We start from the raw sequence: 24992 nt of genomic DNA on the forward strand, positions 1-24992 counted from the left end.
TGACGTGGCTCAATCCAAACAATCCAAGCAATCCAAACTGAGGAGAAGTTGATGGGCACAGGGCCGGAATTCGTCAGTGAGATTCGAACTAAAATCGAAAGCCTAGGTAGGACCAGAGTTGACCATTATGTCGCCGAGTGCTTGTCCAGGTCTGAAGGCCGTGATTTTGATCGCGGGTCCCATGAAGGGGACCCGCTTCCGGCCCTTATCGTTGGACGTGCCCAAGCCGTTGTTTCCCGTGGCCGGTTTGCCCCTGATCCAACATCACATCGAGGCCTTGTCGCAAGTGGACCAAATGCGCGAAATCCTCATCCTGGGCTTTTACCCCAACCATGAAATGAACGATTTCGTCCAAGACATGAACCATCAGTACAAGGCCGTCACCGTCAAGTGCGTGAGATTCATGGCCCACTCCTGGCATTAAACGGAGCCCGATACATAAATGGCCTTTCACATCCCAAGTCAACGTCAGTTGTCAACCCAAAAATTGGAAACTTTGCCCTGCCCCAGTCCCAAGCCAATCTGACACGACAAAACGCACAAAACGGATCCTGAAACCTGTTTTTTGAAATGTCGAAGCCGGTTGGATCACCAATTCAGAATATTGCCATGCCAGCCAATTGGTTAGATAGATTCACCAGGGGGTTCAATCACCTTGATTAGCTCCGGCCTTTCGTCAAGGTCACCGCCTCCACTGATTCGTATTTTCGATTGGTAGGTATTTACAAGAGTACACGGCTTTGGGGACGGCAGGCGGGATCTATCATTTTCGGGATCGGATCATGAGTGGCAATCCGGAGGCGTTCTTTGTGCTGAATGGCGACATTTGCGCGGATTTCCCGCTCCACGAAATGATCGCCTTCCATCAAGCCAGCGCTCTGCCCGATGTCATGACCACCATTCTGGCGACGGAGGCCACGAAACCCCAATCCTTGAACTACGGGTGTGTGGTGGAGGACAAGCATACCCATCAAATGTTGCATTATGTCGAGAAGCCCAATAGCTACATCTCCAGTCAGATCAATTGCGGCGTGTACGTCTTCTCGCCGGAGATTTTCCAAGTCTTGGCCGACAAATATCAACAACGCCAGCGACGATCCGAGACACCGTAAGTCTTTCTTTCTCTTTTTCCATTTGTTGCTATGACCTCGAGGAAATTATGACCTGAGGGTTGGTTTGATGGGTAGGGATACCGAGGAGCCCGAATCCATGTGGATCGAGCGCGATATTTTGAGCCATATGGTCACGATTGGGCGTGGACAGGTGTTTTCCACGACCAATTGGTGGTCGCAAATCAAGACGGCCGGTTCCGTGATTTACGCCAATCGACATTACCTCAAGTTGTTCGCCCAATCCCACCCCGAGCGTCTTTATCGGGCCACGGACACCCAGACCATTGGCAACGTTTTCGTGCACCCGAGTGCCTCCATCCATCCAACAGCCGTGGTAAGAAATTGCGCTTCAACTTTCAAGCCAGAACTACTTCAAACGTGGATGGACAGGTACTCTTAAGGAAGAGTCGGTGACTTGAAAACTATTTTCATTTTCTAGTACCTATCCGTCCTCTCCTATGAAGTTGATGTTGATTGTGTCAATCCGAAATGATCTCAGAGTCTATTTCTTTCAGATGGGACCCAATGTTAGTATCGGTCCGAATGTGATCATTGGAAAAGGAACACGAATTTCCGAGTCTATCATTCTGGCTGACACCTCGATAGGAGATCATTCGTTGATCAAGCACGCAGTTTTGGGAATGAGCACCCGGGTTGGTCATTGGACCCGGATTGAGGGCACGCCCAATGATCCCAATCCAAATAAAGCTTTCGCCAAAATGGACAATCTCCCTCTTTTCAGCCAAGAAGGCAAACTTAATCCCTCCGTGACTGTCATTGGTAAGCACTGGACAATCGATGTGTGGGATAGAATTAAAGCATTAAAGTCATAAATAATACAATCTTCTTTCAGGTTGCAATGTGGTGGTTCCCTCCGAAGTGATCGTTTTAAACTCGATCGTGTTACCGCACAAGCAAATCAGGCATAGTTTCAAGAACGAAATCATTCTTTGAACGGTGACTGATACTGGATAAGAGTTCAGATGCACAAGTTTGTTTTCAGAGTTTAAAGGCTTTTTTTTTTTAGTTTTCCCCCTTTTATGCAATGAAAATATTAAAATGAATTGGCATTTCTACACAAAAGCACATGTCAAGCTCATCTTAAGAATCCTTCGGGAAGTGCTTAAAGCACTTTCGGTTTTTTGACAAAGGCTTCGGCGATCGTCTCAAATGGATCTTTTCCATGTCCATCATCCAGGATGGTAAAGTATAAGATAAGGCTCCAATAGGCTGTAAACAGTGTGAAGAGTTGACTGTTGGGAATCGAGTTGGCCACCATCAGGGTCATCAACATCACAAACGAATACACGTTGACCAACATGAGCCAATTGGCCAAGTTCCGAGGAAGCACGATCCGAAATCGACCGGCTCGAGCCACAAGTTCGGGTTGAAATAATTGAGTTGAAGGTGACGTGAATGGGTCAATGGACACTTCGATAGGCTGGGGTGTGAAGTGATTGTAGCCCAGGGTCGTCGCTTCCACGGGGTCTTCGCGGCTAATCGTGCGTCTCAAAGGCCTCGTATTGACCAAGACCCCATTCCTTGCACCGCCGATTCCGATCCCTCCTCGACCGGAAAAGGGCGATTCCTGTCGGCTGGTTTGTCCTAGATCCGTAACTGATCCACTCCGAGACCGCTCTGACCTTAATTTGGGTGGTGCTCGAATGATGTTCTGATATAGATCATCACGATCCAAGGTGTCTGGATCATTTTGATTTAACTTTAGTTGTTGCTGTTGTTTCGCCGTCAAGCGACCGATTTCCTCTTGGGTGACGGAAATGGCAGGGGTGGGCAAGACATCGGCCTTTCCCTGCTTTACCAACGGCATCTCGATGACCGAGACAATCGACTCGGGGGTGGACAAGGCCGAGGACGATTTCCGAGGACGACCTCGGATAGGGGGATTTTCAGGTGGAGTGTCGGAGTAGGTCGGTTTTTCTGGATGGACTTCTACCATGTCTTGTTGGGCCTCTTGGATCATGGCATTCAGGTTCTCTTCGAAGTTGTTCATGGCCTCTTTCTTCTCGGGAGGAATCACGCTGGCAATACTGTCCAGACTGATGTTAATGGAATCCATACTTCCGTGATGGTGCTGGGCGTACTCTTGCTCGTTGGGTTCCATATGAAATTCGCTCAAGGATGGGTCCTCTTCGTCGTCAGGGTCCTCTACATCGTCGCTGGAAATCTGTTGGATCTCGTCGAACATTCGGTGGGTTCGATCCATGTCCGAAGTGTCGGACATATTATCCTCATCAATGCCTACAATCGAGGGCATGCCATCGCCTGAGGAGAAAAAAACCACCATTAATTATTAATAGTCGCTTCAACTTTCCATTCGAGTCAAGACAAGTGGGAGACAATGATACTCAATCAAATGTGTTCACTTGAAGTACTTTGATCTTCCTGGCTTCGATAATTTGAGTCGGAGGACTTAAAAATGGAAAGTAAACAAGGAAAGGGGACTTGAAGGAAATTCCAAGTTGAGGAAGGTAGAGACATTTGAGAGGGGAAGGGGGGGGGGATTTACTTATTCTGTCTTGGCCTCCAAATGTTGTTCCCAACTCGCTCCATCTAGCCCTAGCCTCTGTTGAGCAAATTCCAACTGAAAGCCGAGGTCAAGATATTTCAAGCTTGGAGCCTCGTTTGAACGCAGACGGGATAAAAGGAACGATATAGTAGCGATGCAAATTGCTACATGTTGAAGGGTAAATGCCAATATTTACTTTCGCAACTGGGGATCCGAAGATCTTTGAAGGTCTGCACTTTCAGGTATCGGTCTAAAATGTCATCCTCCTTGTCGTCAGAAGGCCAAAAGAGTTTAGTCTTGCTGAGTGCACTCGGGGAGGCGGATGCCTTCTGGTCGGGAAACACGATGGTGGGCGTCTCGGATTCCATCATGCTCGTCTGAAGGTCGCCCCCCTCCATGGAGCGATTGGACCAGGACTCGGCTTCGGAATAGGTTTTGGATTGTCTAAAAGAAATACATGAAACGATTCAGTTAATTCCGGCTGTCCACTCGTGCCCGAATGATTCGACTCGGATCACCTTTCTGACGAGGCTCCACTCCCAACATCGAACGGATCCGAATCTGGTCCAGGCTCGCTAATGCCGTAAGAGTTCTCGGCTTTGACGCGGAACATGTATCTGTTGGACGGACAAAGTTGAGGTGTTTGTATTTGAGGTGGATGCTTGATATCGTTGAAGAACATGAATAGATTTGATCGTTCTATCCGCCCGAGTTGTAGATTCTCTGGGAAAAAGTTTCCGCTTGGCATCAAAGCTTGTTTTATGGCTCGGGATGTTGAAGATTGCAATTTGGGCCGTGCGAGGAGCTAGAGGAGCATCAGCTAGCACAGTATTTACATTCATGTGACCTACAGACTCCACACAAAAGGCCCCGGGGATAACTCTTTCTTTCCGGTTTGACTGCGAACTCGTAATACGCCTTGGCTTTGAGAGTTGAGCCCCTTTCGGATCTTGGCCTCAATCCGCCGCTTGGTTCTTACGTACGTACGTATGTATGTACTGTCCTGTTCAGTATGTACGACGCACGAGTGTATGCGAACGTATCAGCTTGGTAAATGACGTTATTATTACTCCTGCCATTAGATTTCTGACTTCAAACGTGTATCAAGCTAAAGAAGTGCATTCCTTGACGAGATTCGTGTGGGGTAAAAAGAACCACTTTGACGTGATTGCTCCTAAATGGATGAGACTTCATTCTTTTTGAGTGTCTGTTGGCAACAGATTAGGATTCCGGATTCACGCAAATATGAAGCAGCTTCAATGGGATTGTTATCAAATATAGCAAATTCAAAATCGACATCTAGTCGACGGAAAAAGGCTCTTGGTAGATATATGTTCTATTCAATCAAAGGATATTGCCTTTCATACAAACCGTCTGTAGCTCATGTTCCGAGAAGTGAGTCAATTTTCAAATCATTCGGCGGGAATCTAGGTCAAAAGTGATCCACTTTCAAAGACAATTGAATCTTGCGACAAGAATCTTCCACGACATTGTTGTTATAAGCCAAGTACGTATTGTATGTAAATACGGCCCATTCATTTGTATCTCTGTGCTAGCGTAAACAACAATCTTTGGGTTGTGGATTTGGTTACTAGAATAAAAGAGCATTTTCTATTTTGTTTCCATCATGATTGATTCAGAGTTTTGATTAAAATGGGTTGATTCGGTTTCAATGATTTACACGTTAGAAAATTGAATCAAAAGGGTGAACGTTATTGTCGTTATACATAGGTATCTACATGAATATTCCAACCCATATCTTGGTTTTAAACAAATGATTACACTATGTAATACGAATCATCAATGCCAATCGAAACCCAGGTAAGCCTGTTAAGTAATGATCTAATTATGAAATGGTTGGCGTTTCAAATTTAAAGATATTGCACCTGTTCCCCAAAGAGAGACTAAACCTAATAAAGCAACGGGGCCTTTACCGACAGTTCCTATTCTGCAGTCTTCGAGTATACACATTCTCTCTTGATCATTGGGCATTCTGTAACGCTTTTTTGTTCCCAAATGAATGGAACAATGGCGAGTGTGTTTTCAATTTTAATTTTCCAATAAAGAGTTCTCAGAGCTTGATGAAACCAGCATCTCATTTTAAATTAATATCCTACAGTCATCTGTTTTTAGCCTGTCCTTCTTTGTGCCCTTACGTAAATCCAGGCCCTCTCTACTACGTATGTTCCATGAACCAATGGTTCATGTGCCTGTAATGTTTCACGTTATAAAATCCAACAGTGAATGAGTCCAGTGTCTCCTTCTTTCGCGCTCTCTTTTTGGGTACATATTAGAGTTGTGCATCGAATCCGAGACGTTACTCCGATCCGATTCGAAATGAGGTTTGGTCCAAGGATCTTTTTTTGGGGTAGTAGTAAGAATAGAACTTTTGAAACTATCTCTTGCTTCCATAGCATGTGCTCTTTGCTTGATAGTTCTGAAAGCAGCCATTTTCAAAAAGCGAGCTGGCATCAATTTAGCGTTCCCTAAAATTTCGGATTGGGTTTGGGGTCCGATTGAATCTTGCCTTTCAATGCGCCAATCCAAATCCGAATCCAAACAAAAAAGTCCAATCCAAATCCGAATCCCATTGGATCCGAAAAGTCGGATCTGACGCACATCTCTAGTACTGCGTATGAGTCTCACCTCGACCCTGGGATTAGGTCGTCAATGACGGCTTGGCACTCTTTGGTAGTTCGGGCCTTGAGCCAAACGTTCCACACGTCTCGAAAGTATTCGACCACGTAATGCTTGATCTCGGTGCCGCCATCGTCGGAGGAGGGATCCCACCTCAAAGTGCAACGCGTCTCAGAAATATCTATGACCACTGGCATTCCCGGCGGAGAAGGGGGAGCTGCGAAGATGAACAAAGTCCAAAGTAAAGAGGAAGGAGAGTAACGACCAGAAAGGCCGTGAGTGAGAAATGGGACCGAAATGGGAGCAAGTCTGGCGGGTGTGCCATTCTCTTGGAGACAGAAATGTCTTTGGTAATTGGTCCATATACCAAATTGTACTGGACACTCGCGCTATTCAACGATCAGAAAGGTTGGTTTGAGAAATACGAATGAATGGTCGGTGCATTGGACGACCGTCAACTCCAACGTGTGTGACTTAGATTGGTTTTTTTGAGAAGACGTCATTGATCCCTTTTTTTTTTTGACCAAAACGATGAATGAAAATTAATCTTTAAGAGTGGTCGAGGATCAGTGCAATGACATGTACAAAAATTGGCAAGAAATCGGAAGAAAATGAGCGGATGAATGAATGACCGATATTGTTTGAAATAGGCGATTATTGATAATACGACTGAGTAATTCCATCATGCTTCATGACCTTCAAGACCGGGATAAACCTTAACAAAGTACGACAGTTGGCTTTCCGATTGTGTTGTAATTTGCAGGCGGCGAACTCCATCACAATTCTTTACTAATTTCAAAAGAATGGAACTAGCAAAAAGTAACAGACGTTTATTTTCCCGTGATAGAACAGCCATGCACTGTTTTACAATTTCAGCGCATGAAATTTTAATCAGGTACCGAAAGGATACAAGTTCCGGATCCTATGTTGCAAGCTAATGAAACGTGGTGGCTTCATGAGCCAAAGTTTTTGCGATCTTTCTAACTTTGTACGTATTACATAACCAATAATGATGGAGAACGATTCAATTGCTACGTTTTGTTTGTTTGTTTAACCAATATTTTTCTTTATGATTCGTTAGTGTTACGTTTTTTTTGGTTTTCTTTTTCGTCCCCTCTCATTGCTGTAGTGGATCATCGCATCGAACGGGGCTCCTGGAACCCAGATTGGGACGAGATTGCAAGATTGTTATGTATGTCAAAAACTTGTAAATAATACCAATCCAAAGAGAAGCAATCTCGCAGTAAATATTTGAACTCATAATCTTATACCTATGTCCCTAGAAAAAGCTCAATATTATCTGACTAAGCTTAAAAGCTATCATTCATTACACCGGTATATGTGCACATTTTTATCTTTCCAAATCTGGAGACGATTCACCCAAATAGTGACCCATTTCCCTGGTGAAGCAGGATTTCAATGGAAAATGGAGCAAATCCTTAATCTAATCAAGTCTCGCAACAAAAATGCAATGCTTCCCCGACTCCAAAGTCACCACTTAATGGATGCAAAAGAAAATGATCAATGGAACTTGCCTCACCCTTCCAGCACTGCACTCCAAACTATTGGCTTTCCATTCAAAACTCGCTCCACCAGACGTGCTAGTGCAGTAGTAGTAAAAGTGTGTCTGTGTTTAACTTACAGGTGACAGTGACGAGGATCGAAGCTGCGTCCTCGCCGTTCTCGTTCTCCGCATAAACCCGGAACTCGCCACAATGCCACCGTTTGGCATTTTGGATCCGTAAACTGGTCTGGGACTCCGAGGTGTCGATCTGAATTTCCGGCCCGGGCGAAGTGATGGGTTCATCTTCGAAGAACCACACGATCTACAGAGATGGAACGCATACATAAGTGATCTGTTTTGAAAAGCTGAATATTACAAAAGTAGGCTTTCCGTTTATCGATATTTGCTAAGAAAATTTTGACGATGTAGACATGGTTTCAGACAAAGTTGGGCTACCTCGTATGTACTATGTAGGTACGTATGTAGCATTCGTGCGTAAATGTTGGTCCTTGTGATTAGTAGTCGTTTAATTAGTGTGAAGTGTGTTAATCGATCGTACTTTGGGCGTGGGTTTGGCCACAAAAGGCACTTTAATACGAATAACTTCGTCCTCGCGGAAAATGAGACCCTCGCTGTAGCTTTCGGGCAAATCAAATCTTGGAGTGGCTGAAATGAGAGTAAGATCGATAATGGGACCTTGTAGAACATGCCATGTTCTTCTTCAAAGGCTTTCAAAAGAGAATGAACACATAAGACCATGTTAAACACACATTCAGTAACTTCTCTCCAATTGTGATAATTACTCGGAGGGCCAATTTGGCCAATTAGACCAGCATATCCTATGCAAGGTGCACAATTATCGTTTTCACAAGTGGAATAGCATTCAACACTCTGGCCTTTGATGGTGCTAACAAGTTGGTTCCAAATTGTCCAATGTCAATTGAGATGCAGGTTTACAAATGTATGTGCATTCATCCAGGCATGCATTCCTGGATGACCAGAATGTTCCACTTTCGAATGAAATGGGTTTCGTTGGCCATAAATCCCAACCTCAAGAAAAACATATCGCCAAAGGACACCAGGCGACTTTTCGGTTCTTGTGCTCTTTTTACCGCCCGAACTGTCCTGAATGTTCAATATTTGTCTTGTGTAAAGGCTGACAGGCTTGGGCTTTTAGCTTGCCTTCTATATACTAAGTACGTACGTAGTCTTGGAGTCGTGGCGTTTACGGAATTCCTGAGTTCCACTTACCTTCAATGACTAACTGTGCAGTGGAGACGGCCTTGCCCATGATATTTATGGCCACACATTTGACGTTACCCGAATCGCTCAAACGAGCAGATTTCAAGATGACCACGCCTCCTTCCTCCTCTTCTCGCATTTCGATACGATCGCAAGAAAAGATTTCCAGCTCGTCTTTGTACCATTGAACGGTGGGCTTGGGTGTGCCCAAGACCCGAACCCTGAACTCGACCTGGATCAAATAGTACAACGGTGTCATTGTGGCCTTCAATTAGGGTCTCTTCAAAGAGGACCTCCTTCGATTAGTACCAACTTTTTCATGCTCCAGAGCGATGGTATCGTTGACCATTTGAACGAAGTAGGGAGCAATTTGCACGCCCGGAACATCGATCACGACCGGATCCGAGGGCTCTCCCGGTTCCGAGACTCCCACGTCGTTGAGAGCCAAAACCCGGAATCGATACATGATCCCATAAAGGATGTTACTCAAGGTACACTTAGGCTCATAGCCCTCGATACTTGTGATTTCGATCCAGTAGCCCGACTGAATATCCAACATCTCCACGCGATATCCTGTGGCAAGGAAACGTTTTTCTAATCAGAATGTGGTGGCCAATTCCAGAAAGGGATTGATTCCCGGTTACCAAAAGGGACAAAACTAGCACTGACCAATGATTGGATATCCACCATCATCTTCTGGCACATTCCATGACAGATTAATCTCGTCTGTGACAGCATTCTCATCTGCATCATCAGTGCGTTGATTCGATAACTCGATGGTCGGTCTACCGGGTGGAGATGGGCATCCTGCGGAGAAGCAAGTTGTCGGTGGTGTCGTGGCAATTCATCAGTCCCCCTCAATCAGTCATTTGACCGTCAAAACCAACGATTCCAGGTGTTCCATTATTCAACGCTCACCTGCCGCCCAATCAGCTCGGGATTTTTCTTCAGGAAAGGCCTGGTCCACGTTCCCGACGAATCGGTCCGAATGGCCCTGATTCTTGAAATGGATCTTGGCACTTTGGTTGCCCATGGTTTGGGGGATTCGTCGGGTTTAAGTTAGCACTTGGCCATGCTCACTCTCGACACACACTTCCACCAGAGGTGAGCTGGAGCCTCCAAAGTCACATAGACAGATGTTGATGCCTGGTCCACTTTTTGTGTGCCTCTCTTCGTGTTCCCGTTTTGTCTCTCTTTCTGGTCGTAACGAAGGATTTTGTCAGCTTAGGGAAAATTTCAATTTGGCAACTGGCCAAAACTGAAGCAGGACCTTCCACTCTGTGTACCTATGTGTACACTTTGTACTACAGCCACTTGAATTGACGGTACACACGCGGCACATCCATGAACGGGCGCAATTCTAGGTGTTTGCTTGAATGTTCCACTTGCACAAAACAGTACTGACTGTACAAAACTGAGGATCGGATCGGGGGAATTTGTGGCCCCAAGCTCCCCGACTTAGTTTTGCACACACGGTACTTTTCGGTCCAGTTCAACGAATCAGGGCCATTGATTGGTTAGTGTCCTAAAAACTACAAAAACGAGCAATGCGGTACCGGGTGCGATCAACACGCAAAAGGGGCTTGACCGAGGTACGAGTACTAATGAAGGAACAACAATGGGATCATGCATCTTTTTGAACCTTGCATTGACGAGTGGAAACTCATGAAGGAATGTTTGGTAAAAATTTTAGTTGAGCCAGGGATTTATTCATTTTCCTTTTGACAACAACATGAAATGTACAGGAAATGAAGCACAAAGTAAAATAGCATTAAATGCTCCTTAAAGAATAACCTCTTGGCCATAGTTGGATTGTGGCTGTCGTTCAAGTAATAGCGATTATATCTCTATAGAATGGTGTGGCTACACGATATGCCTTCCTTGTTTTTGGCAAACGAAAAAATATGGCTTCATTATGATCAGATGATGCCAAAAGTAAAAGACATAATGCGTTTTCTAACCAATTTCAAATTCTGAATTGGTCTGTGTGTCCCAGTTTTGGGTGACTTCTTTCTTCAGTCGCAACCACCAGCTTGTTCATTTTCGTTAACTATGATGAGCAATACACTGAGTTTGAACTGTTCTTTAAAAAAAGGCAATGACAAAGAAGACACTGGAGGAGTGTCTGGGATATCTTTTATGCAATCCAATGACATTTCAATTATGATGCTCGATCTCGTCAAATAAAACAACGTCGTGACAGGAATGCCCTTAAAATAAACTGGAAATAGCCGGTGCCATTATAGATGTGAAAATAGGCTTGTTATCAATTTGAGATGAGGATGGAAAATGACGTGAGAAGAGGGGGGGATAAGGAAAGGAAGATAACTTTCATCCAAGTTCACTGTACATTGGGGTCAGAAAGGCCTTGAGATAGGATGTATTTTTGATGATTGAGCCTTTTCTTCCATTTCAATCCATTTGCTCGTACTTCCAATGCTCTGGGCACCATTTGTCGACGCGGCAGGGGCCCATTTATTACCTGAGTCTGCCTCCTACGTCCCAATAAACCTCTTGACCTCAGCCCGTCTCATAATAAGAGAGGTGAGGCCGAAATAAAATGTTTTAGAGAGACCATTTCGCTTCTCTCACCTTGCACAGTGATCCTGCACAAGCTGTTATTGCGACTGTTCCCGCTTTTGAACGGAAAAAAGCGAAAAAGGCTAACGTAAAAGAGCTTTCGTTGCTGTTTCGGCTGACATTTCGGCAAGAAAACACGAATGAGGAAGAATGGATCGCCTCGTCTAGATGTGACATACAGATATGCTATTTGACATGTGGTGCTCGACTAGAACAACAAGTCTTGGGCATAGCTCACTAGTTTGGAATTGATTCTAAGACAATTTTGGAGACTTGTGTTACTATGGACTTGTACGATCATGAGAAAGGACGGAAACTTTGAAATGTTTGAGGCCAATTTGTTTTACCAAGGGCTGTTCAAATAAACACGAGATCCGTCGAGAAAGTCGGGACAAAGACAACGATTGGCAGCGGTTACTGACGTGGATCAAGATATTAAATATTCATACTGAGTTAATAGGTCAGAAAGAAATGTATAACAAGGAAGTGGACCAAGGAGAACTTCGTACTTGGCAAATACTATTTGACGGCTCGCCTCATTTTTCCCACGACATTAAACGTTTATTCTTCAAACCTAGATCTATGAGAAATATAACGATCTGCTGAAGGTGCTCTCCAGGTGTGGAATCAATTTGAAATTCCATAGCGACAAGTTTTTTGGTGGGCTTAAATGATGATCATCTTTTTGCTTTTGGCAAACTTCTGATGCTTGTCGCCCAAAATCAGAGTCTTCAGGCCTTTTCGCAAATCCTTGTCCATGGCTAAGAAGAACACGGGCTTCATGAATTGGAATTGATAGAAGCAGAAGATGAAGATTCGAATCCAAAAGGTGAGGATCCATTGGCATTGCTCTTCCACCATTTCAAATTCTTCAAGCTCCTCATCTGTTGTGTCCTGTGGGAAAACCAAGCTTAATCAATTCAATTCATTTCTAGTAATAATGGCTTGAGAATAACTCTCCATTTTAGTGACCGCACTAGGCACGATATAAAGAAACCTAATCAACGGAGAACCCAATGAGATTCCTTAATTGCTCGTCAATTTCATAGGTCATTAAAGAGTATTGCAATTATTGCATCAGTGTCTAGTCCGCGATTGTGCGTTTTCTCACTTCACCAAAATTATGATTCGCTTTTGGATCCTTTTGATTTAAGCTAGCCTTGAGCACATGGCGTTTTTTTGTGCTAAAAGCTTTTCCAGGTGTCTTGGTTCCATTTGGAAATGCTTACCTTTTTGTCATCGCATCCAAAAAGAATGATACCAGGAAGAAAAGTGCACATCTGTGAGATGAAGAACCACATCGTGGTGGCCAAACATCGAATAGTAATCTTGATTTCGATCATGTTCCTGTCAAGTCGCTTGGCGTGATCGTGTTCTATTAGAGAAGACAAAATGCTTTTAGAGACACCATTTGTTCCAACTTCCATAAGAGTAAGGATTACCTAGCTCCGAAGACTGGTCATTGGAGAACTCGAAGGTAGGCTGTCGATCCAAAAAAATCTTCTAAGGTCATAGAAGGGGAGGGAAGAAAAATGGTTCAAGTCTGCGCGTAATGGCACATTCATTTTCATAAGCTAGTTCCGTCCCGTACCTGTTCCTCGGGTCTTCCTCCACCACCACCACCACACCCACTGGCAGGTCCTTCTCTTTTGTGATGGTGACTGGAAGTGGTGGTGGTCAGAAAGGATGATGTGGTTCCAATCTCCTTGGACATTCTGCGTCTTCGCCCAATGGCGATCACGAGGGCTCGAGTGTCACAAATCAAAACCACCAGAGCCAGACTCAGATAGGGGAGCGAGAGCATCAGCACGAATTGCGAGTTCACCAACAGATAGAACTGGGGGTAGGTCATCTGGCCCAGATAGGATGGGATCACCCCCAGACTCCAGGCCAAAATCGTCAAGCCACACGCCGCCAAGATCGACAAGATGCAAATGACTGGAGAAGAGAGGAGGGGGAAAAGTTCAGGCAAGAAATGGCCCAAGCGAACCAATAGGATATGGATGAGGTCAGAATGAGAATCAGGAAAGAGCACAGTCAGATTGAAGGCCATCACTCAAAGAGAAGGGAAAAGTTATCGAAGGCCCTGCAGATGCACCAAGAAAGGAACGTGGAATGGATACCCGTTCTTATTCGTTGATAACCCTGTCAATCAAGGGGAAAGTTTGACCAAGATCTCTTCCCCCTTTTTTTGCATTGACACGCACTCGCATGGCATTTGTGCATCGAATGGAGAACATCATTTTGAAGCCGATCGCTTTGAGTTGGCTCACTCTGCTCAAGATCCTAAACCATGGCCCATAAATTGTATGTCGACATTCAAGAAAGAATATGGAGGGGGGGGNNNNGGGGGGGGGTTCTTTGTTTAAACAAGCGAGCCAAGTAAGCGAATGATGGGATGCCTGAGAATGAAATGGAAAAGGAGAGAGATAGAGACACAGACAGACAGGCAGGCTTACCAAGAGCCAGCGATGTTGTGGCATGAGTGTAATACTTGAGAGGCCAGACCACGGCCAGACAGCGATCGACAGAGGGTATCATGTCCCCACTCAAGAGGAGATATCGGTGAAAGATGAAGAAGTAGAAGAAGCCAGTATGCATGGGCTCCAAATAACCGAGACGTTCCATTAGGAACACGAACCCGTAGATTCCAAAGAAAATCCCAATCAACGAGTTGAAGAGACTCAGAGCCTGAAAGATGTGACGAGGCTTCCAAAGCGAGGGTCGCTGTCCGATCACGAATATCAATGCGAGCACGCTGATTGTTCCAAAGATATAGGATGGAACACTGGCATAGAAGAAGACCCTCTCCTGCATCTCCACCAGGCTCAAGTGTGCCAAAGGGCTTTGAAACCATGGTGAAAGTGCCATTCTGGGGATTGTGACTTCGACTGGGAAAGTTTCCTAACTGATTGCCACAATATACGGCCTCATTGCTTTTAAATGGAACACCAATACCTATACGATCCATCCATCCATCGACCATGGCGAACGAGTTCCAAAGATCCCAACGAGCGCTCGAAGAAACACGTTGAATACCACGAGGCCTCTGCCTCGCCCTCTTGACTCAATGGTGACGAAGAACCCAATTAGGCTTTCGAATCGTCTTGAGATATGGCTTGAGCACCAACTCCCTCCCCACTGGACAAGGGCTGTCTCCGCGCTCTTGGGCCAGAAGTCGCTCACTCACACACAGACACACAGACACACTCTCACTCACTCACTCACATGTCACTATGATGTCGGATTGCACGGTGGTCGTTTTCATGTTTCTGGCGCCTTCGTTTGTTGACGGTTTGGGGAAAACTATTAAATGCAATACGAATACGAATTGCAGAAAAGAAGGAAAGCGTTAATCCTTAAAGAAAACGAAACGTCCACCATTGTTAAGCCAACCAACACAAGTATTGGGTATCTTGTGATAGCATCTTAAGGCTGGAAGGGTGGATAATCTTTTTGCCTTAGACTGGGAAAAGTAGACTATAAGATGTTTACCTAATGCACCTCTCTGTCTTTTACACATCAACATGAGAAACATGTAAACATACTCGTCTACCTATTGTGATGGATGAAACATGACAAATAGCGTTTCAACATGCCTTTTCACCTGATTGTCATAAAACTGGCAGCAAGGAGGACTTCTTCAGACATCTTTTTTCCTTGACAAGTTCTTTCTTGAATTAGTGGATGGTGATGAGTGAGTGGAGACAAACAGTCAAACGAAATAGAGGTTGTTATGAATCTGGTTACTAACCGAAAATGGCCATGTTAGACAAAGACGGCCTCAAGAGTCACATTGAGGAACGCCACTTGAAAGTTGAAATACATAACCATGAAACGTTTCAATGCAATCACTATTATGAATGGATGTAGTCAACACCCAGTTGTATTTCAATACCAAGTCCAGCGTTTCACATTATGTGTGAATCAATAACAGCATACGGTCTTGTTTTGAAATCGAATTCATGTCGGGATGGTGGATTCATTCTCTCATTCTTCATATTTGATCACTGTGCACTGTGCAGCCCCTACCTGAATGAAGTGAGGAGACTGTTGTAATGTTGTAACATGAAACGGTTGCGAAACCTTTTTTCTTGCACAAAAGGGAACAACGTCAATTCGACTTCAAGGCTCGAACCTCTCATGAAGTCAGCCTCTTTGTTCTCGGTTCCAACTCCATCAAATCACCGATTGGAAAGATGAAATGAGAACTCGAAGAAAAAGTACGACGACCACCACCATTGCTTATACAAACAGAGCAAGCAGAACAACTTCGTAATTTGTGTCCTTTTTGGAACGATGGAAAGACACGGAAAGTAGGGACAGCTCCTGATTTCTTGATTCGAGTTCTTGAAAGTGTTTGAATTATAACACACTTTCAGGTTTGATCAATCCCAACAATTTTATGTTGGAATTGAAGTTTCATCAAATAAAGTCTTGATACCTTTAAGGTAAAACGAACTAATGTACCAACACGTCCTTTCGCCTCACCCATGGGCGTTAAATGCAACAGCTTGGTTGCAAGTTTTTTTGTTAAACGAATACGAGTGAGCTTGTTTGCTTCTTTTTTTAGGTTGCACAAGCAATCACCTTTTGTAAGTTTTTGAAGGTCCATTGAAACGTTCATTTGCGAAGCTACATACAAGCTGCTTCCTCAAGGATTAGGTTTCTAATGAAACAGTATAAAAACTGATATCTTAAGCAATTACGTAGTGTAGTCAATCTACTCAAACTAGAGTGCATAAAGCATATTGAGAAGTCTACGAAAAAGTGCCTGGAGTCTCTTTTTCTTTGCAATGGCAAACCTTGGTTGTTTCCTTTAGAGACGTTATTACGTTTAAGTTTTCATTTGTGGAGATAAGATTGGCATTCTTGTAACGAACTGGGTTTTAACCAAAATATCTTTGCAAACAATGACAGAGTGATCACTTCTTTGCCTTAATGCCATCTGTTCGTTGTTGGCCAAAGAAAAAGAGATTTTCCCGATAAGGTTGAAATGGAAATCATTCTAAGAGATCTTCGGGAGACGCTTGCTTTATTTTGCTTCCACGTTGTTTCACCCCTTGGTTGAGAATTAAATCAAGGTGGCGCGGACAGGTTTGTTGTAATTTTGGCGGAGTGATTTTTCCAAGAAATTTAGTTTGTTTACCCTTCTTCCAACTTTTCGTAGTCTGCAAATTTCCAACGGGTGAAGCTGTCAACACGGTCAAAACTCATACAATTAGAATGCGGCATTACTCGTAAATGTGTTGATTGGAAACAGTTGGTACACTTGGTGCAAAGCTAATAGAAATTTCAAAAGTGTATGTTCAATCTGGAATCGCTTTCCAAATGAACACGATCATTTATGAATATTGCAGTCGTCAATTTCAGTTCTATTTGAGCTCGAAATTGGACTTGACAAGATTTTCAAACCTTGTGTTCCACCAGCAATCGATCCAGGTCTCCAAGCACGATTCTGGTTTTCGCCTAATTACCAAAGCGATTAGCCTTTTTCTTCTAATGGTATTTCCAATCTCTCATCATTAATAGATATAAGTTAGAATCTTGATTGTTGGATTGAACTTGAACTTGAACTATAGTCCAAATTCGAGGTGACATATCAATTGTTGAAAATGTTTCAACCTTAAATTTGCACCCGTTCCTTCATCAAGTGATAGACTGAGGTGTAAGATAGGAAATGAGTTCTTTAAAATCACTTTGTACCTACCTCCTCCACGAAAGGACGGATCTTATTCAAGGTTTGTTACTCAATGAAAAATAAACTCGTTCGTTCAATAGAGGTCCTAACATGCAAAGTGGAAGAAGTGCATTTTAGAGTGTTGATTCAATACATTTTCTTGTCATAAAGCCATCCAAAGATCCGATTCAACTGCAGTCGTAACTTCGTCACAAGACGGTGGTGACATTTCCACGTCCGACAGCTTTCTCTATCCGCATTCAATTGCAGTTTAACAACGTTGAGTGCAAAAACGGCAAATGTCTAGAACAATATACCCGTCTTCACCACACCAAGGTCTCCTTGTGCACCCTCGGGTTTGTCAATTTCCAGTCCTATAATGACTTGGCAACAACACCGTACTCAATCGTCTGATCAAAAACCATTCTGCAACCAGGATATGGGATCTCAAAACGGATCCACGTCCGCATGAATGACCCAGAGATCTCCGCTAACTCATCACATGTTCCATAAGTTGGCAATCGTAGATGACGGTCTTTTGAACCCGGGTTATGAACTGGCTGTGCTCGACCAGTTAGGGTCACTTGGTGACCTAATCTAAACCATTTCGTCTCGCCTTGGGTGGGTAATGTATCGTTTCATGGCATGCCAGAACCAGTTCCGAGGTCACTCCAAGATCTCTTTGAGACCATGGAATGAAGCGCATTCAGCCCAAGAACATATGATGAGATCATGTCAGCTCCTTTGAGTTCATGAATGACAAGAGTTGACGACAGACACAAAGACAGAGAGAGAGCCTTGGAAACAGAACTGAAAAGCTTTTAACAATTTCGAGTCATCACTAAATGACCTAGACTTGGCATGATGATGAGGCCTGAAAATTACTTGGAGCCACACTCGCTGATTGCTCAGTTAACGCTAAGCTCAAACCACGAATCATGTCCAGCGTCCCATGCCTTACTAATGGCCTCCTTTGACCCGTTAAGTAGTGGTGATGTTTCACAATCCTGTTAATTATACCCTGTTCAAGGTTTTGATGACCTTTTTCGTGACGCTTTTCCTGGGACATTGTTAAGTTAAAGGCAGACAAGTCCGTCGACGGCTTTTCCTCCACTCAAGCAAGGGCGCTTCATGTGGGAAATGGCCCTTGCGAGCCCTCCTCGACTCGACCTCGGTGGACGCAACAATTCCTCCAGGCCGGTGAGTAGAGGCACAAGACCTCGAAGGAAAGGACGCTTTTATTGTCTGACATTTGTTCCGACATAAACTTGATGATACATTAGTGTGCCAGAAGGATCTCGGCAAAACAGACACCCGCCCAAGATCACGTGGAGCCTCACTGAATATGTTAGTGACTGACCAAATAAAGGTGGTTCAATAAGTGTCAGCGTCTGACCCCTAAGAAGATCATAAGTGACAGGGGGATACATGTAATAGCAAATAAGTGACTGAGAGACACGGATGATCATCCATCGGTGGTGTCTTTCTTCAGCTTGTTTGGAAGCAAAATTTCCCCGTCAGACACATCCATTTATTCTCCTCACACAAACATTGACTATCATCCTCAAGAACGCACCTACGTAAGTAGGTAGTATATCCAAAGGGAGCGGAGGGGCGAGTCCAATCTTGGGGAGGTTTTTTTAGCGTTTCCTTCCTCCCTCAACCGGTGAAGAGAGACAGAGGAAACGCAGAAAGGGGGACCTGTGCCATGTCTTGACTTCAATAAACGTGAAAGAAAAATGGAATATATGTCATTGGAAGTGAGAAAATGGGGTTCCTCTGACTGTCTATTCTGCGCTGGGTGTTCCCTGATTTAAAGAACAGCGGTGAAAGACGAAGAAGAAGAGGGAACCCAGAGACACGAACCATCACCTCCTCCTGGCAGCCATATTAGGATCGCACGAAGTGGAACATTGGGAAAGAAGAAACTCTTTGGATGATCCCACATAGTTCTGGCTTCAGTCGTGCCAACAATGTGAGACGCTGTCGAATGGTAATGCATCTATTCAAGTCAAGTGTGATGGATATTACAACAGTTGCTCGAAATCAAGCACTTGGAGCGGATTAACTTGGGGAGGGGCTCGAAAAGCTCGAGTTCACCCACCAACTTCACTGGAACTTGGTTCCTCGGTGAGTTTGAAATTTATGACGCTATTTACCGGGACGAATTGACAGAATTGACGAATGGCATTGTGTTCATTTGTTAGCAAATGGAACAAAGTGGGCTCACTGTGACGAAATACCCCAAGGCTTTGGGGGAAATCTTAAGTATTAATCACTTCTTACAGTACATGCGGTCAGTGAGTAAAAAAAGAAATCACAGCTATGACGAGCTTGTTTGACTCAGATGGTGCTTTTTAAGTAACGATTCGTTTCTTACGCTGATACACTTTGCGATGTTTTGAGGTCAAGGAACCAACCTCAGGGGACTTTGATCTTGGGTCTAAAGAGACCTAGAGTTTGGAACCCATGGAGGCTGGAACGTTCTCACTTTTGAGGCACGAGCAAACAGCAGTGAAGTCATCAAAGTCTGACAAAGAAGGAATCGACTCAGGGAAATCAAACTTTATCAAATTTGCCCGAATCAGAGAAGATGATGACGGTGAAAAAAAAAAGTGAGGAAATCAAGTTGCAACAAAGTTCTACCGACTCTCAAGTCAACATTGACATATTGTCAAGAAGACTTAACAAGTGCTTCCGCAGCTTGCCGAACACATCCTATTTGTTTACGAACGATTCAAACTGTTCCATAGACACTCAAGTCCAGACTGTTTCCTCCATGACAATGTTGCTTTTTTTCTTAATAAATCATTTCACGCTGTATACAGGCAAGTCAAAAGCACTGAATAATTGACAAAATGGTCAATTTTGTTTCATAAGATCAAGCTTTATTAAAGACGAAATAGAGTAATGAGAATCTAGATTTCAATTTTCCCGCCTTCTAAGAACTGGAATGAAACATTGAATTTCAAAATAGCTGTCATCGATTTGGATCTAAACTATGGCAATCCTTGGAGTTTATGGAAAACTAATACAACTTGAATCTAATTCCATTGCGCTTTAGAGCGGCCCATCTCTTCAAATTTGACCTTTTTTGAGTGGGTCAAAACCATGAAGTGATATTTAGTGGGTAATTATCATTGCACTTTACTCTTGCTTCGAAATGTTTAGGATTGGAAGAGGCTTGAAAGAAAGCAAAAAAAAAACATAGGGAACATGCTAAGTAGTGTTGCTTACTTAGCACGAGCTATTTAGAAAGTTGAGAAAGAGTTTTGTGGATGAGCGGTAGGTTAGACCTCAGTTTTGGCGAAAGATCTTTTTATTTATGGTAACTGAGAAGCTGTGCATTTAATGATTATCTTTCGGTTTTTACTGGAAAGTTTGTGACCCAGTCAATTGTCAAGGGGGGCAAAAAAGGCTTGAGCCCGTGACAAGATTTAACTATCTTCAATCATTAGCTCACCTCGGAGTCTGTCACATCAGCCATTTCTAAAAAAAAGTCCTGCTTGAAAATACTAAAGACGAAGCCAAAAGCATAGATTTGCAAAAAAAAGATGGAGCAACAAAAGCAATAAACGTTAAACAGGTGGGAAGATGATTCTATTTTAGCACACATTTGTACTCGAAATATCATGCTAGCTATAGAAGCCATTGAAAACCGTTGATTACTCTTCTTCGATTAAGCCGTAACCCGGAAAGCTAAGAGTACAAAGTGTGTTCAAGAATCGTGTCAACACTAAATTCCATTGATCGGAATCCCAACTCTCAAAGCGTGGTAGGTGGAAAAAGGACCCTTTCTGTCCTCTAATCCCAAGTGGAACCCTTTGTCAAACGTGAAATATGGCCATCGGCCAAATATAATCCCTTAAGAACGGAAAGGAATTTGATGTACGTACTAAAGAAGAACGAGACGTTGGAGTGAAATAATAACGTCCCACATCAAGGCAACAGATGCCCCTCCTCATGCTTGTTCCATCGTGACAAAGAGCTGAGAGAGAAAGAAGAAGGAATCACATGATTGACCTCAATATTGACCTCGAATTACCGGGATGTCTTGGTGCCTGAGTCTAAAGTCCTGAAAGGATTGCGGTAGTATGTGCCGGTAACCTTGTCTCTCTTGACCAAGATTCACTTTGAGCCGGATCCAAAGTCGGATTAGTCATTTTTGGAACACATTTGTGAAGCCAGTCACCCGAGGAACTGACATAGTTCCTGGACATTTTCTTTCAAGAGACACATTTTGACGCAAATGAGATATGTTCAGGAGTGGGGTCCCTTCTGTTGTCGGCCACTAAGTAATGCCTAGTAAAGTGAAGTAGGAGGGAGCCCTTCTCCAGGTTATAACCTCTCCTCGGTCCCTTGATAGCCAAGAATAATGAGTCGGGAGTCCCTTTTTTTTAACGATCAACTAATGCAAAACACAAAGGAGCCATCCAGAAATAATGGGACCCTGCGCGACCACAGACACAACCCCTTAATTTTGAGAGGAACTTTTTCTTCCCTATTTCCCTGGTAGAGGTTCTTCTTTTATAAGGTGGTCTGATCTTGAGGAAGGTCTCTCAAGTTTGAGTCTAATTTTGTTTATTCACTTCATGGCGAAACGCCTCCAAGCGACCGCATGAACGAAAAGTACATACTACATAGTGTAGGTGCGTATTGTACAGAGGGGTTTGAATCCCACTTTTCTGGATTAGAAAAAAATTCCAGTCGCTTGGGACTTCAAATGGAATAATAAATCTCTGATTTTATTCCAGACCAGCCGTGGAAGTGCTCTTATGTGTCGGAGGAAGGTACTTCACTTTTCGTATCTTGAGGTGAATGAGATGCCATGCCCTGGCACTTTTTGCCATCTGCCTCATCAGAACTATCATCCCATCAAGAGCTCGTGCTTCTTTGGAGCATGAAAGACCACTTTTTGAAACGAAAACAGCTGTCAGCAAGATGAAACATTGGCTCAATCTTGGGATGCCTTGGGTTCTCGTGGTGGTTTGGGGAGTGTTGCTTCAAGTCACTTCTTTGGAGAGTGTCGTGGAACCATTTGAACGAGGGCAGGCAGGAAAGAAGGCTTTTTCAGACACCCGAACCATAACTACTACCACCACCACCACTATTACTGCTACTTCCACAATGACGATGATAGTCACGACAACCATCTCGTCCAATGAGGTGAGTGGCGTCCTGCCCCCACCAGATACCCTGGGAGATTTGGATCTCTTGACAGAGGAACGCCTCCGAGAGCGTTGGAACAAATTCATGCTGGAACGCACCCGGCCCATGGAGTTTAACAATTCCATCACTTCTCCCCAGCAGATCCACACGGTGCGAGATAAATCTCTTTTCTTATCGTGTGGCTTCAACCGCGAGCTGACAGGCCGACTCCGGATCAGCTTCATGCGGATTCAGGACCTCAATTTATTGGCCGTGAGCAAGAAACTGCACTCACTGGATCCGCGAATTGAAATCATTAATTCCCTCGAGTCGCCCCAAATCTGGACGCTCAAATTGAATCGCATGCGAGCCAGTGACAGTGGCTTGTATGAGTGCCAATTGAACACGCAGCCCAAGACCCTCCGGCGAATTTTCAATGTCACTGTGATAGAGGCTCGCATTCACATCCAACCGGCTGACAATGTCACTTATCTGAACGTGGGCTCCCGGTTGAAGCTCTCGTGCTTCGTGGACTCGGGACCACTCAAGCCCCAGTACATGCTCTGGTACAGAAATGATAAGATCATCCAATATTCCGAGGACATTAGCGCCCGGGTTCTGGCCCAAGTGGGCCTCAACAATCGCACCCACCATCGAAGTGACATGATCATAGACAATGTCCACGAGTCCGACTCGGGTGAATATCGTTGCAGCTCAGACTTAACGGATCAAGAGGCCAGAATCACGGTCTATGTCGTCAGAGAGGACTCCAAGAGCCTCCACGGGGGCGGCAATCAGAAGGAGCCCGTCGGCAATTACGAGACTCGAGACTCGCAAATGATCACCAGCGGGGGATCACAATTGGCTCGCACACCCACTTGGGTCCTCATGGTTCCAAGTATTACTCTCGTTTGGCGTATCGTCCCAACCTAGTGGAACACGGTCGGTGTCACACATGGTGAATGATGGAACTTCTTCCAATGAAAGTGACGGCGGGGAATAAGTGAAAGTTGATTCGATAACCAGTGCTGATGACTTGAGAGCTTCATGTTGTCCCATCGAAATTGCCCCTCCCCGGTCTCTTTCCTCGCCCCTGATTACTCCCACTCCTCCTGTTCCACCTCCTTCTCCCTCAAGGTCGGTCGCATTTCTTGGTCCGCTTGGAAAAAATGGAATGCTCCGTTTTGATGTCTCTGGGCCACACACATCGAATCTACACTTTGCATGATCGTGTCCTTTCCAAGTACAAGTACACTACATATTACAACTACCACTACTACTACTACTACGACTACAACAACAACGATGACAACATTCCTATGAGCCTTTTTTCCTATCATAAAGTAGAAATGACGAAATAAAACTCGAGGAATGTTTTAGTCGAGGCTAAATTGGAACACAGAGCTTGGGACGAGCCATGAACAAAAACCTGGTGGCTAGGAAATGTGGGTGCCTTTAAGGAGCTCAATATTGTTAAATCGAGATCTTGAATTAGGGCAAACAAAAGCCACAGGAAATGTCCTCGACGGCTAAAAAGCCTTCTAACGTAAATCTGTTTCATTACACGATTAGAATCAAATGGACCTGACAAGCTGGGGCTGAGAGGCGAGAAGGAATAATAATAATAAGCAAAGTCACGAGATCCAAACTTCTTGCTTGAAGACATGAAAGGGGGTCTAGACTTCCGAGCATTTACAATACAATCAAATGGAACGGATAGGCTTTCAGAACACTCAAATAGATGGTGGAACAACTTTACATTTGAAGCGTCTTCGGCTCATGCAGGAATCCATTAATTCACTCTCTCACGGATTTATCAATGCCAAAAACGTAGAGCCTCCCTACACGTTTTCGTTTCCACTTCCGTATATATCTATTCAGCAAATCGGAAATTCCGGGGAGTTCAATTTGATGGCAAGCATTTTTGATGTGTCTTGGCTCCTCCTAAAGTTGGCAGAACATTTATTGTTGGGAAGAAAGTGAAGAAAAGTTTCTCGTTCTTCCTGTCATCGTGACTGTATTATCTTTCTAAATTACACAACAGAATGAGCTGAACTTGCATAAAGAAAGTTATCTCTCATTTCCCATCATGCCTGTGTCAAAATCGGTTGTGGGAGCTCATTTCATCTTATGTCACAACGATGAAACAAAACCAAGATTGACGTCGAGGACCTTTTAAGATCTGTTTCACAGAAAGGGCAAGTTAAGTAATTAATGCGTCTTCAGCTTTCGTAATACGCCGAAGAACAGTACATCGTATCAATGAATATTGAAAATGGTCTTCCCTCCGTCAGTTTAGAGCTCAGACCGCTACTAGTGTTTCTTGCATGGATTCAATTGATTTCGTTCTGCAATAAATCTTGCCAGCCTACTGAAAGGTACTTTCAAAACCAGTGGATATAGATTGGTAAAACTGGTCGAAAGAACACCCTTTCAAAAACCTTCTCTCAAGGCGGAGACCTGAAGCTGGCATCTCACTTCTACCAAGTACCTGATTCACGTCCCGTCCCATTAGAACGTCATTTTGAGGGCAATATTTGAAGCTAGGGATTCAATCAGGAA

At 44.1% G+C, this 24992-nt stretch overlaps 4 protein-coding genes across 7 annotated transcripts; 2 read left to right on the forward strand and 2 right to left on the reverse strand.

Moving 5' to 3' along the window:
• LOC131884437 (mannose-1-phosphate guanyltransferase alpha-A-like) lies at nt 1-2198 on the forward strand. The gene is made up of 5 exons (XM_059232215.1): nt 1-390; nt 719-1108; nt 1188-1446; nt 1628-1892; nt 1966-2198. Exons 1-5 carry the CDS (start codon nt 128-130, stop codon nt 2064-2066), a joined length of 1278 nt encoding a protein of 425 aa, XP_059088198.1. The 5' UTR covers nt 1-127; the 3' UTR covers nt 2067-2198.
• On the reverse strand, nt 2105-10236 carry LOC131884429 (muscle M-line assembly protein unc-89-like). Its single transcript, XM_059232205.1, has 10 exons — nt 9941-10236; nt 9692-9829; nt 9336-9595; nt 9032-9254; nt 8340-8446; nt 7919-8102; nt 6286-6493; nt 4158-4256; nt 3836-4083; nt 2105-3395 (listed from the first exon to the last, which is right to left on the reverse strand). The coding sequence occupies exons 1-10, from the start codon at nt 10053-10055 to the stop codon at nt 2236-2238; spliced, it is 2742 nt and encodes a 913-aa protein (XP_059088188.1). The 5' UTR covers nt 10056-10236; the 3' UTR covers nt 2105-2235.
• A 1676-nt stretch (nt 10237-11912) lies between these two features.
• On the reverse strand, nt 11913-14834 carry LOC131884439 (uncharacterized). 2 transcript variants are annotated; one of them, XM_059232220.1, is made up of 5 exons: nt 14561-14834; nt 13194-13540; nt 13045-13105; nt 12832-12977; nt 11913-12496 (listed from the first exon to the last, which is right to left on the reverse strand). In XM_059232220.1, the coding sequence occupies exons 1-5, from the start codon at nt 14586-14588 to the stop codon at nt 12269-12271; spliced, it is 810 nt and encodes a 269-aa protein (XP_059088203.1). In that variant the 5' UTR covers nt 14589-14834; the 3' UTR covers nt 11913-12268. The 2 variants fall into 2 exon arrangements, with proteins under 2 accessions (XP_059088203.1, XP_059088202.1); XM_059232219.1 differs by having other exon boundaries at nt 11914-12496; nt 14062-14834.
• A 3330-nt stretch (nt 14835-18164) lies between these two features.
• Nucleotides 18165-23809, forward strand: LOC131884438 (uncharacterized). 3 transcript variants are annotated; one of them, XM_059232216.1, is made up of 2 exons: nt 18165-19412; nt 22037-23809. In XM_059232216.1, the coding sequence occupies exon 2, from the start codon at nt 22101-22103 to the stop codon at nt 23361-23363; it is 1263 nt and encodes a 420-aa protein (XP_059088199.1). In that variant the 5' UTR covers nt 18165-19412; nt 22037-22100; the 3' UTR covers nt 23364-23809. The 3 variants fall into 3 exon arrangements, with proteins under 3 accessions (XP_059088199.1, XP_059088200.1, XP_059088201.1); XM_059232217.1 differs by lacking the exon at nt 18165-19412 and adding an exon at nt 20259-20412; XM_059232218.1 differs by lacking the exon at nt 18165-19412 and adding an exon at nt 21023-21170.
• The last annotated feature ends 1183 nt before the right edge of the window (nt 23810-24992 follow it).

The sequence above is a fragment of the Tigriopus californicus genome, chromosome 8 (genome assembly GCF_007210705.1).
Source record: "Tigriopus californicus strain San Diego chromosome 8, Tcal_SD_v2.1, whole genome shotgun sequence".
Lineage (NCBI taxonomy): Eukaryota > Metazoa > Arthropoda > Copepoda > Harpacticoida > Harpacticidae > Tigriopus > Tigriopus californicus.

Excerpts from the sequence above, each read along its gene's own strand:
- LOC131884438 (XM_059232216.1), top strand. The coding sequence starts at position 22,101 with ATGAGATGCCATGCCCTGGCACTTTTTGCCATCTGCCTCATCAGAACT.
- LOC131884439 (XM_059232219.1), bottom strand. The coding sequence starts at position 14,473 with ATGGCACTTTCACCATGGTTTCAAAGCCCTTTGGCACACTTGAGCCTG. Across the intron at positions 13,106-13,193 it reads GAGGAAGACCCGAGGAACAG|AAGATTTTTTTGGATCGACA; the intron begins GTACGGGACGGA and ends CTATGACCTTAG. Across the intron at positions 12,978-13,044 it reads TGACCAGTCTTCGGAGCTAG|AACACGATCACGCCAAGCGA; the intron begins GTAATCCTTACT and ends CTTCTCTAATAG.
- LOC131884429 (XM_059232205.1), bottom strand. The coding sequence starts at position 10,055 with ATGGGCAACCAAAGTGCCAAGATCCATTTCAAGAATCAGGGCCATTCG. Across the intron at positions 8,103-8,339 it reads TGGCCAAACCCACGCCCAAA|ATCGTGTGGTTCTTCGAAGA; the intron begins GTACGATCGATT and ends CCATCTCTGTAG. Across the intron at positions 6,494-7,918 it reads GATCCTCGTCACTGTCACCT|CTCCCCCTTCTCCGCCGGGA; the intron begins GTAAGTTAAACA and ends TCATCTTCGCAG.
- LOC131884437 (XM_059232215.1), top strand. The coding sequence starts at position 128 with ATGTCGCCGAGTGCTTGTCCAGGTCTGAAGGCCGTGATTTTGATCGCG. Across the intron at positions 1,109-1,187 it reads CAGCGACGATCCGAGACACC|GGATACCGAGGAGCCCGAAT; the intron begins GTAAGTCTTTCT and ends TTTGATGGGTAG. Across the intron at positions 1,447-1,627 it reads CCATCCATCCAACAGCCGTG|ATGGGACCCAATGTTAGTAT; the intron begins GTAAGAAATTGC and ends TATTTCTTTCAG.